An 11,654-nucleotide genomic window follows, 5' to 3' on the forward strand; every position below is an offset into this window, starting at 1 on the left:
AACAAATCCAAATGCTATTTCTACTTTACGCACCACTACAATCTCGACCAAACACTACGTTGTTTATCAGAAATACTGCAATAAGATATGTATTCCCAACAGGTAATTGCAGAATGCATGCCGTTTCCTTTTTTTGCATGATACCTTTATCCGGTTCTAGCACATTGATTTAAGTTCATTGCCGATATTGCCACCAATTATTTGCAGCAATTGAATCGACGAGGAAATTTTAATCGTAAGTTGATGTTCTGAATGAATTATGCTTTTTTGTTGTCTTATTGATCTGTTTTTCGTTATAAAGTTTCGACTTCTCAAATATTGTAACGAAAAAGGGAGGCATTTAGACAACAGAATTTATGTCTATACGAAACTTTATACTTATGTTTATGTTAAGTAATTTTATAATAATATATCTCTATCGTATTTTATTTAAATTAACAATCATTAGTATTCCTCATTATTCTCAATAATTTGCCAATTATATGTAGTTGAGTCGTGTGCTTGGGATCATGTATAAAAATCATTAACACAATTAACCAATTTAACATAATATTCATCCATTTACGCTTTTTGTGTGTTTAATTAAACTTTCTGTGAGCTACATGTTTCATACAACTACGCAAAGTTCACTGCTTTTAGAAATAGTGTGTTCACTGACGAATTTGATTTCTATACAAACCCCTAATATCTGTTCTCTTTTTGTTTAAAGAAGCCCGCTCTTCGACGGGTATTATTAGATTTTTTAACTATCCTTATAAAAAAAAGCCAGCAGCGCCATCTTTATAGCATTCCCAAGTTTCCCAACTTCACTACTAAGTTTTCCTCACGTTTACTACTTTATGTACGATCCAGGAGCGCTCAACGTGCCGGTTGGCGACGTGAGCGAACGAAAAGCGTTACGAGAGAAACTGAAGTGCAAGAGCTTCCGATGGTACCTGGAGAACATCTACCCGGAGAGCCAGATGCCGCTCGACTATTACTACCTTGGAGAGGTAAGTTATAACACTACAAAATACAAATACAAAAAAATACCTAGTTTATTTACCAAATATTTTTTACAAATTGACATCACAGATTGAACTTAACAAAAATTTAGATTTTACAATTAAACTAATATCCATCGGCACCAAACTAGGCACAGTCTGTATTTTGTTTTTGTGGTGTAGTGACCGAGCAGATTTTTACTGAAAAATATAAAAAAAGAAGTTATATAAATTGACTTCAGGCTCAAACTCTGATAGTTTTGTATTGTAATTACAATAAGTGATAGAAGAAAATGGGACAAGTTTACACTAACCGACTAGCACTGAAAAGCAGTATAAACGGAGAGATTTTTGTTGAATAATTATTTAAAAACCATTTGTCTAAGACTGAATTTATATTCGTTCTTATTACCAAAATACCCTATACAATATTCGAAATCAGTAACGATAATTTCGCACGGCGTGTGTATTTATGTTTAATTGTTTATTCTCACATAAACAAATGTGAATGAATGAAGATGAATGAATAATAGAGTCATTGATTAAAGTACAATAGTGTTATGGTTTCCATTGTTTTCAGATACGGAATGCGGAGACGTCCAACTGCCTGGACACGCTCGGGGGGAAGGCGGGGCAGCCTCTCGGCATGGGCTACTGCCACGGAATGGGGGGCAATCAGGTAAACCATCTGAGCTGTACCCTCGTAACATTGGCTAGAGTCGCAATAATCTTAGCTCCGTTTGAAGGAGTTAAACGATTTGTGACTTTAGTTTTTAGTTGATGATTGCAGACTTTTACTATAATTAATTTAATTATAGTAAAAGTCATATGCATGTATGCATGAAGGAGCAAACCTCTTTGCTCCTTCATGCAGGCTGTACACACTCGTCGAGAGACCCCGAGACAGGCTGAGAATAAGTGTGTACAAGCTGCTCTCTTTTCGTTCTTTCAAATCTACCTTTTTTCTGTGGACTTAAAATCGAATGATGGTGTTCCAGGTGTTCGCGTATACGAAGCGTAAGCAAGTGATGTCGGACGACAACTGCCTCGACGCGGCGCACCCGCACGGACCCATCAAGCTGATCCGCTGCCACGGCATGCGCGGCAACCAGGAGTGGACCTACGACTCCAAGGTATATATAAAATTCTGTTATTAGAACGCTTTTATAGCGTCTGAAACAAAACCGAAGATTGCCACTTGATGTATTTTATAACTTGGACAAGTCTTGTAAACCTCACGAGCCATAACTCGTAAAGCGGTCATGGGAGATGTAATTTGAAGCCAGACAGTTGCCGCTCCGTTGGCAGGTAGCCTGCATAAAAATATGTTTAGTAATTTCCTCCTGATTAGTTATCCATCAAAGCAACGGCAGCTAATGTTCATGAGCCTTCATGATACATCTCCTTTAACCACTTTACTCTGTCTATAAATTGTAAATACAGATGTGAATCACAATGAAAACCTCAACGATGATCAACTCTGGCCGACGTGGACCGGCAATCCAAGGATGTGGGTTCGTTCGTTATCTTAATCGTATAACGTTACATTACAATTGCGGTAAGTTGTGGCAAGGAAATTATCACAACTGTCTAGTGCGAGTTTTTAAAACTATGAAAGTCAGAAGTGAGCAACTCTTAAACCAAAGTTCGTTTTAGATGTATGTGAAGTGTTTGACTTAATGTGTTTTGTCGACAGGCGCGAACGATAAAGCACACCAACACGGGGATGTGTCTCGACAAGCCCGAGTCCACAGACGTGTGGAAGCCGGTCCTGCGGCCGTGCAACCGCTCGCGCGGCCAACAGTGGCTCATGCAGGTCGACTTCAAGTGGCAGGCGCGGCGCAACCAGAGAGAGCAGGACAGCTAGTCCGCGACCCCCGCACAGGTGAGACAGCTATACGGGAACATTATGTAACAAGCCCGAGGTAGACGTGTGGAAGCCGGTCCTGCGGCCGTGCAACCGCTCGCGCGGCCAACAGTGGCTCATGCAGGTCGACTTCAAGTGGCAGGCGCGGCGCAACCAGAGAGAGCAGGACAGCTAGTCCGCGACCCCCGCACAGGTGAGACAGCTATACGGGAACATTATGTAACAAGCCCGAGGTAGACGTGTGGAAGCCGGTCCTGCGGCCGTGCAACCGCTCGCGCGGCCAACAGTGGCTCATGCAGGTCGACTTCAAGTGGCAGGCGCGGCGCAACCAGAGAGAGCAGGACAGCTAGTCCGCGACCCCCGCACAGGTGAGACAGGGAGAACATTATGTGTCGCAACAGTCGATGATGATGATTCATAATATAAAAATTTTACCTTCCAATAAAATTGATATTATGTTTCCTTCTACGTCAGAGATGTTCATTGAGAGAGTAACGCGATCGGTGACCGATAGATGCCGCTAGCGTCTATGTAGTCGCTCCGCCCCACGCCGTGACGTTGTTCCGCTTCCCCTCACTGCAATCCGTTGCTCGCTTCCCGCGACTCGCCGCCACCATGTCATTGTTGAGGAGAAGTACCGTCGGCATAAAAGTAGCCTAGTAGCCTGCCAGGAAGGCATTACTCACATCTCTGACGTAGAAGGAAACATAATATCAATTTTATTGGAAGGTAAAATTTTTATATTATGAGTTCCGTACTCTACGTCAGAGATGTTCATTGAGACCTGTTTATTATCTCCTGGTGGCGAGTCAGCGGGCGTGCAAGCGTTAGGGCTACACCTACTGTCATAGAACTCAGAGAAAGAATAAATATATACGTCTTATTGCAACCCATGAAATCACAGTGACTCGTTATAATGATGCATTACAGGAAATTGTGAATTTAAATTGTAATCCCAGGTTCGAATCTGACGTTAAACTGGTTTGAGAGATTTCTCATTCGAAATCGCATCCAATCCGCAGAATCTCGGCGATAGAATCGTCTAAAGAAGAGTCATGTTCCCAATTAATTTAAGCCAAAATATCGCTAATTGGATATATTTCCAGCCAATTTAGTGATTAAGTACATCGTGGATCGAAAGCAATCTTAAGCGAGGCCGGCTTGGATGAGACTGTGGCTGAAAGCGCAGTGTCCCCTAACATTTTGTGTAATTCTCACAAGTTGACGTACCCAGACTACCTACTTACTGGGTCTATACTTTATTCCGGAGCTTCTAAGAGTCCAATCGGTAAGACACGTTATCTGGTTTAGAGCCGAATTTCGGACACAAAATAATAGCGTGAACGTTATCTATGTAATTGCCCGGGCTACAGTATAGTAGAGTAAGGTCATTGACCCTGCGGCCTGATGCTAACAGTAAAAATGCGGCAGCTCTTCTATATAGGTACGTTGTAGGGCTATTCAAATTAGGGCAAGTAGATTTCTCGCGTCCCAAGCTGGTGGTTTGGGAGGCGCTGGTCTCGCTATTAATGGCGTTGGAAGAAGGCATAGTGTCCGATAGTGGTTCACATACAGCGCTTGTTACAGGCTTATGAACAAGTCTCGTTCTGAAAGCTAACATGGGCAATAGAAATATATGTCTGAGATAGCTCGCTACTTCACTGGATATTAGAGGTACCTGGCAGTCGATCTTATTTTTGATGCACCATGAAGACCATTTCTACATTGTGGGCGTACAGGCGGCCTAGAGAGTTGCGTCTCGTTCGCTATGTAGCGTTAGCCCTTGGCATGTTGCATGCATGCGCCAGTCACGCCAGCTCGGTGTTGGAGCGTCCTATCTGACAGGAGGGCGGTCGGGCGGGCGGGAGGGCGGTCTGACGCTGTGTTCACTAGGACCGCCAGTAAATTGCAAGCTTAGCACAGCTGCGTGAAGGCTCTCCTTATCACGCCGTCACAGGTAGCAGACTAGGCTGGGAGGTGGAGACATCCATACCAAGTCGTATCACCGGCAGCTGCCAGAAGAGACGTGGTAGCAGTTCAAAGAGTCTGTTAAGAAATACCGTGACACAGTGCGAAGGCTCTCGAAATCGGAGGCTGCCAACAAGGCGCCTATCAGGCGCAGATAGTCTCGGCGGCTTCTGGGCGTAGCTGCCACTCGGGCGCGCAGTGAATTCTTGATAAACCGTCGCCCTCGGGGGTTGTACCGACCTGGTAAGTAGCAAGGAACCAGCGCGACCTGTAGACGATCTGCTGGCATCAGCAGTTTTTGCGACAGCCGTGGTAACGGAGGGGATGTAGTGTCGCCGTCGTTTTATGTATACTGTAGTGGTGCGGTTGTATGTTTACACTTCTGTCGTCAGCGCTGCAGATGTGGCCCGTTAACGGTTACTCTTCACTGTAAGGGCCTTACCTCGTACATTGTCTACCAATATTGGAGGTTGTAACGGACTGCTTGCATAAGATGAGGAAGAAAGTGGCGCGAGGCTTTCGGCAGCTTCGTGTTGCTGGGGACTGCGAAGGTGTCACCTTCCTCCATGAACTAAAGTTTGCGAGTTTGAGACTGAACAGGAGGCATTGAGTCTCATTTCTGCGAGAAACTCGGCAGCAAGGCAGGCCTGTATGTCGCGAAAAAGAAAACTTTCAATCGGGGTGTTGTGCCGCGTGTCCCACGTGATGTCTAGGAGCGTGATAGTTTAATTCGCTTTACCCGAAGAAACACCCTATATCGAGCTAGTATAGGGGTATGGTAGCATGCTTTTAAGGAAATCGAACTAATGAAATCAAGTCTAAAATCGATTTTAGCGCTTGCGTAACAAAACTGTTTCGATAAAGTCAAAGACAGACAGATGGAAACTGCTGGAGTCCTCCTGGCCCCTTTCTCTTAGCACCGGAAACTCAAGCTTGTTCAGGCGCAGCGGGTTTATTTGTCCCATTTTGTTTATTATGGGCTTGGCGCACGAGTTCTTCTTTGTAAGACGGAACTTAAGCTGGAGAGCGCGGGCAAGCAGAGATAATTATGTGAAGTCTGCAGACCTTTTCGATGCCTTTCACCTCGGTTTTGAGCGGTCGCACAGGGCCTTGTCGCTAGCTGTTCTTCGGTTGGATCACTCCATGGCCTCGAGAAGTCATAGGAACCTCGAAGCGGCACGGCCCTACGTCGATCAGCACCTTTATGAAACCCGGGAACACGACGTATTTTCCTCTGAGTATCGACATATCTTACCGCTTTCAACTCCGGGCAGTCGAGCCACGCTAGGACGAGGCTCCTTACGACCTTGTCTGCCGTCGCCGGAGGACTCCTTAACCGAAACCAAAAGCTTAGCGGTCTGTTCGTGCTATGGCACCATAGCTATAGGCGCCTGCGTACCTCAATGGGACCATGTGGACAGGACAAAACTGATACTGTGGCGCCCAGCGCAGCTTGGTAGGCAGCATCGGCGGCAGGTAAGTTCGCGGTGGTATTCTTGCGAACAGAACATGGGCGCCATTGCAAGGGACGACATCGTCGTGGTTGCAGCATCGGTGGACAGGTTCGACGTGATTGTCGGTGCCATCATGGCAACCGCCGCCGCTCAGGAGGCGCCGGTGCGTGAAGCTAGAGGCGTCATCGTGGCGGCCGGCTCGGGAGGCACCGGTGCGTGAGGCCGGGCGGCGCTATCATGGCGGCCGCCACTGGTTCGGGTGGCGCTGGTGCGTGAGGCGAGGACCCATCGTGGCGGCCCGCTCTAGAGGCGCTGTCGCGTAAGGTGGGCGGCTCCATCGTGGCGGCCGCCGCCGCCGACTCGGGAGGCGCCGGTGCGTGAGGCGAGACGCGCCATCGTGGCGGCCAGCTCGGGAGGCACCGGTGCGTGAGGCGGCCGCCGCCTGGCTTGGGAGGCACTGGTGTGAGGCGAGAGGCGCCATCATGGCGGCCAGCTCGAGAAGCGCCAGTGCGCGAGGCGGTGGTGCCATCGTGGCGGGCGGCGCCGTTGTGGCGGCCGCCGCCGCCGGCTTGGGAGGCATCGGTGCGTGATGCGAGAGGCGTCATCGTGGCGGCCAGCTCGGTAGGCACTGGTGCGTCGTGAGGCGGGCGGTGCCATCGTGGCGGGCAGAGTCATCGAGCGGGCGGCGCCATCGTGGCGGCCACCGTCGCCAGGCTCAGGTGCGTGAGGCGAGAGGCGCCGTCGTGGCGGCCAGCTCGACAGGCGCCGGTGCGCGTGACGGACGTTACCCGCACGGGAGGCGCCGATGGCTGGCTCGTAATTGCACGCATCATCACGGTGACACTGCTGCCCTCGGCGGCGCCATCGTGGTGGCCACCACCGGCGCGTAGGTAACCAGCGACGTCATGACGGACGGCAACCAACGCGGCGATCGTCGCTGTACTCGTAGCGTTTCCACTGCTTCCACGTAACTTACCTTCCTTCCATTCGAGCAGTCGGGACGCAGAAGCGATCCGCCTTCACCTTGGCGCCAGGACGGGATCGAGAGGTCCGCGATCCACCCGCGCCGCGACCGCAGCAATAGGAGCGGGCGTGTGCCTCTCGGAGTCCCGCGGACTGGAAGCGCCCGCAGCCACAGAAGCGGGCGTGTGACGTCTCTCGGAGTCCCCCGGACTGGAAGCGCCCGCAGCCACAGGAGCGGGCGTGTGACGTCTCTCGGAGTCCCGCGGACTGGAAGCGCCCGCAGCTGGAAGCGTCCGCACCGCGACTGCAGCAACAGGAGCGGGCGCGGCCTGGAAGCGTCCGCACCGCGACTGCTCTCGCGGGCTGGAAGCGTCTGCACCGCGACTGCAGCAACAGGAGCGGGCGCGGGACAGGAGCGGGCGCGTACTGAAAGCGCTCGCACCGCGACTGCTCTCGCGGGCTGGAAGCGTCTGCACCGCGACTGCAGCAACAGGAGCGGGCGCGGGACAGGAGCGGGCGCGTACTGAAAGCGCTCGCACCGCGACTGCTCTCGCGGGCTGGAAGCGTCTGCACCGCGACTGCAGCAACAGGAGCGGGCGCGGGACAGGAGCGGGCGCGTACTGAAAGCGCTCGCACCGCGACTGCTCTCGCGGGCTGGAAGCGTCTGCACCGCGACTGCAGCAACAGGAGCGGGCGCGGGACAGGAGCGGGCGCGTACTGAAAGCGCTCGCACCGCGACTGCTCTCGCGGGCTGGAAGCGTCTGCACCGCGACTGCAGCAACAGGAGCGGGCGCGGGACAGGAGCGGGCGCGTACTGAAAGCGCTCGCACCGCGACTGCTCTCGCGGACTGGAAGCGTCCTTATCGCGACTGCAGCAACAGTAGTGGGCGTCCCGCGGACCCCGCACCGCGACACCTCGGGCTCCGGCCCGCAGCGTCGCGGCGTCTCGGGGTCACCTTGGACGACAGCAGAAGAAAGTCGACGGCGCGCGGGGGCCGGGGCCCGGGCGGGACAGGGGAGCCCCGGTCGCGTCGCAGCTAACGACACGAGGTACTCCCAGGTTAATACGACCTGCCCGAGAACCGTCCTTTAGTGTCGAAGTAACTTCTGAACGCCAATAAAACTAGAATATCATTAAACTGGCTCACCGGATGGTTCGTGACAATCCAAACCTCCTTATCGGCGAAGCGCGGCACCCGGCAGCGGCGCGCGCAGGCTGCCCGCCTCCGCGCCGCCCGGGCGCCGCCCCCGCCGCCGCCGGCACGATGACCGCACGTTCCCTCTCCGATGCGGAGCGACTTGCGTTACCACTTGTTAACGAAAACTACTGACGCACTTCCTACTTCGATCTCGAAAATGCGAGTTAACGGTAACGATTTTAGCAGCATGGAATGTGAAAATTAATTTAGCAAGAAAAAAGTGGGTAGAATCGAAAAGCACCGTTCGATGACTTCGATCGCGAGACCGCCAAAAGACTAATATGTAGTAGCGATCTCTGCTATATCTCACTATTTAATCGACCGAGCTTTGGATCGGAAATGTTAAAACGCCATGCTGCAAAAATATACGCAAAAAAATATTTGCGGACCATCGGTCAGACGGTCGACGAAACAATGTCATGGTGGCGGCGAGTCGCGGGAAGCGAGCAACGGATTGCAGTGAGGGGAAGCGGAACAACGTCACGGCGTGGGGCGGAGCGACTACATAGACGCTAGCGGCATCTATCGGTCACCGATCGCGTTACTCTCTCAATGAACATCTCTGACGTAGAGTACGGAACACATAATATACAGACAGAACGAAAGAAAAGACAGATATAGGAAAGAACATTTTAAATGGGTCAGTAAAGCTGGCTTTCGCATTTTTCCACATTTATCGAGTTTTTATTGGGCTGTCCCCAACTCCCAAATACAATATTATAGTCCTTAACACACGCAGCCAAGGGGCTATTCATAAATTACGTCATTTCAAATTAGGGGGGGGGGGGGGTCTGGACATCGGATGACGGTAGCACGACGTAGGAGGAAACAGGGTCATTCGAAGCATGATTTTTGGATGATTTTATGGGGGGGGGTCCAAAATTGTCAAAAATCGATGACGTAATTTATGGACAGCCCCCAAGATGATAATTGTTTATCAACAAAACTCTTACTCATTGTTTTTTAACCCTTAAATGCATGATTTTTTTCTTTTTGCCCGAAATTGTTTGCCAATTGTAGCAAAAATTAAAAAAATATATATCATCGATTTTCACTGCGAAATCAGTGTTAGAAGTTTCACAGGCTAAATCATATTTTTGTAAATATATAACTATTAGTAAAAAGGGTATAGGAAAAATCTTACTGCCATCAGAAAGGTACACTATTTGTGATATTCCTATAATAAAGCTTGTCATTATAAAATAATTACAAACCCCGAAAAATCTGCCCAAAATCACATACTAAAAATCATCAACTTCCAGGTTTTTCCAAGTTTGCCCACATTTCGTTTTAAAACAAATGTAATTTTTATAAATTAAAATACTGCGTAAATTTATGAAATAATTCGGAAAATGGATTAGTTTTACTATTGAAATAATATACAGGAACAAATAGAATTTGTTTAATTATGCATAAAATTGGATGTTTATGTTGTGATGTATAAATATATCACTATGCATTTAAGGGTTAAATTAATATTATTGTGTTTGTTTCAGAATCAACAACGATAGACCATAACAGTCTTCCCCTCTCGTTAGATATCAGATTTTATTCCTTATTCCTATATCTGAAGTTTTATATCTATTAGATGTATTGACATTAGTGAAGTCCTGTGAATTGTTGACAATACATAATGTATGCTGTAATAAGTTGTATTCCCTATAAATATTGCTCAAACTTATGTATTTGTTTGGTGTGTTGTAGAGTTATTTTTGTATTGTTTGAATTTTACGTGTCCTTTGTAAATCAGGGATGCATTGACGTATAAAATCTCAGGACTGGCCTTACGGGCAATAAGAATGGGGCCAGTACAGCGGTGTGACACCGCTACAACGCGATTGGTTGATGAGTTCGCACCACGCACGCGATTGGTTGATGAGTTCGCATCACGCGCGCGATTGATCGCAACTAGCTGCGTTAGGCTGCGCGATTGGCTCGAATTGGTGAGTCACACCGCTGAACTAGTACCATTTTTAGTGCCCGTAAGGCCAGTCCATAGATATAATACGTCAATGCAGGGATGTTATAAATATTTTATTTGCGAAACTTCTGTTTCAAGGGGAGTTCGTTTATATGTGAGAGAGTGTTCAAAAACTAGGAAATTAGTTGACAACCAATACTTACTAACAAATCTGTCGCTACTCTTGAGAACCTCTTATCTTTAATACTAAGTGCTGAGTTACGAGCTTTATTTTACAAACAAATACCCAAATAGGTTACTTCGCGAGTTTTGGTTGTCAACCTAAGAAATGTATTGTTTTCAAACGTTCCCTGATAGTTATTAAAATAATTTGAAATTATCTGAAGGATACTCTCTTCCATGACCAATAAGTTGATCGCGAGCTCACGATCTAGTATTTTAATGGACTTGAATATACACTATATTTGTATTGTTTAGTCGGCAATGTTTTATAATTAGTATAACGTTGTTAATACGCTCGTGTTCTTATCTGAGAGTAATGTGTAGAAATATTATTTAAATATTATGAGCTAGCAAATATGTTTAGCACGGGCTAAGACATTGTATAAAACGTTAAAAATCACAACAAAAGGTGCAGAATAGACTAACTATTATCAATGTTTAATACAATTTCTCACTTTATTATAATGGCGTAGTCAAGCGAAATCCGACCTACGTAAATAACATCACCTACAAACATTCGCAAAATACTTTATTTTAAAAATTGTTCATTGTAGGGATTGGTTGGACACTTTTTGCTTGTTTATTCCTCAAAGCTTGTATTTTATGCTGGTGTTAAATATGCTGGCCAAATTTAATACAAGCTATGAATTCCATCCTCCTTATCGGCCTTTGTTGTGAGTTGGGTATATTCCCCACTAATTTTATTATTGATCTCTGTGTCTTAGTCACAATCCCAATCCCAACTTAGAAAAAAAAACGTCCTGCTGGACCGATGAAAAAAGTAGTGGGAATATATCTTACATGTCACAGATATGCACTGTAAGACTTATTTTTATGTAGGTAACAATTATTTTCACAGAGCGGTGCTAACGACTTTGCCATTAAGTATAAATTACCTATACCTATATTTTATGTACGCATTGGTTAGGACGGCTCGGCACGCAGTTTGTGCCATATCTTACGCCAGACAGCCCAGATTTGCCACGTATAATCTTTTTAGAAAAATATATAACTTTAGCAAGTATTAGACTTGTCTTTTGACCATCATAATTCCACTTAGTAAAGACTATTTGTATT

General features: G+C 47.5%; 1 protein-coding gene across 1 annotated transcript in view; it reads left to right on the forward strand.

Annotated features, from left to right (window-relative positions):
* LOC134797666 (polypeptide N-acetylgalactosaminyltransferase 5) overlaps window positions 1–10,083 on the forward strand; it is a 68,759-nt gene extending 58,676 nt beyond the window's left edge. Inside the window, exons 9-13 of the mRNA XM_063770008.1 lie at window positions 853–992; window positions 1,564–1,662; window positions 1,982–2,116; window positions 2,680–3,218; window positions 9,931–10,083. Of these exons, the coding sequence (XP_063626078.1) occupies window positions 853–992; window positions 1,564–1,662; window positions 1,982–2,116; window positions 2,680–2,850 (545 nt within the window). The 3' untranslated portion in view covers window positions 2,851–3,218; window positions 9,931–10,083. The remainder of the gene's footprint in view (window positions 1–852; window positions 993–1,563; window positions 1,663–1,981; window positions 2,117–2,679; window positions 3,219–9,930) is intronic.
* The last annotated feature ends 1,571 nt before the right edge of the window (window positions 10,084–11,654 follow it).

Source organism: Cydia splendana, chromosome 15 (genome assembly GCF_910591565.1).
Source record: "Cydia splendana chromosome 15, ilCydSple1.2, whole genome shotgun sequence".
Classification (NCBI taxonomy): domain Eukaryota; kingdom Metazoa; phylum Arthropoda; class Insecta; order Lepidoptera; family Tortricidae; genus Cydia; species Cydia splendana.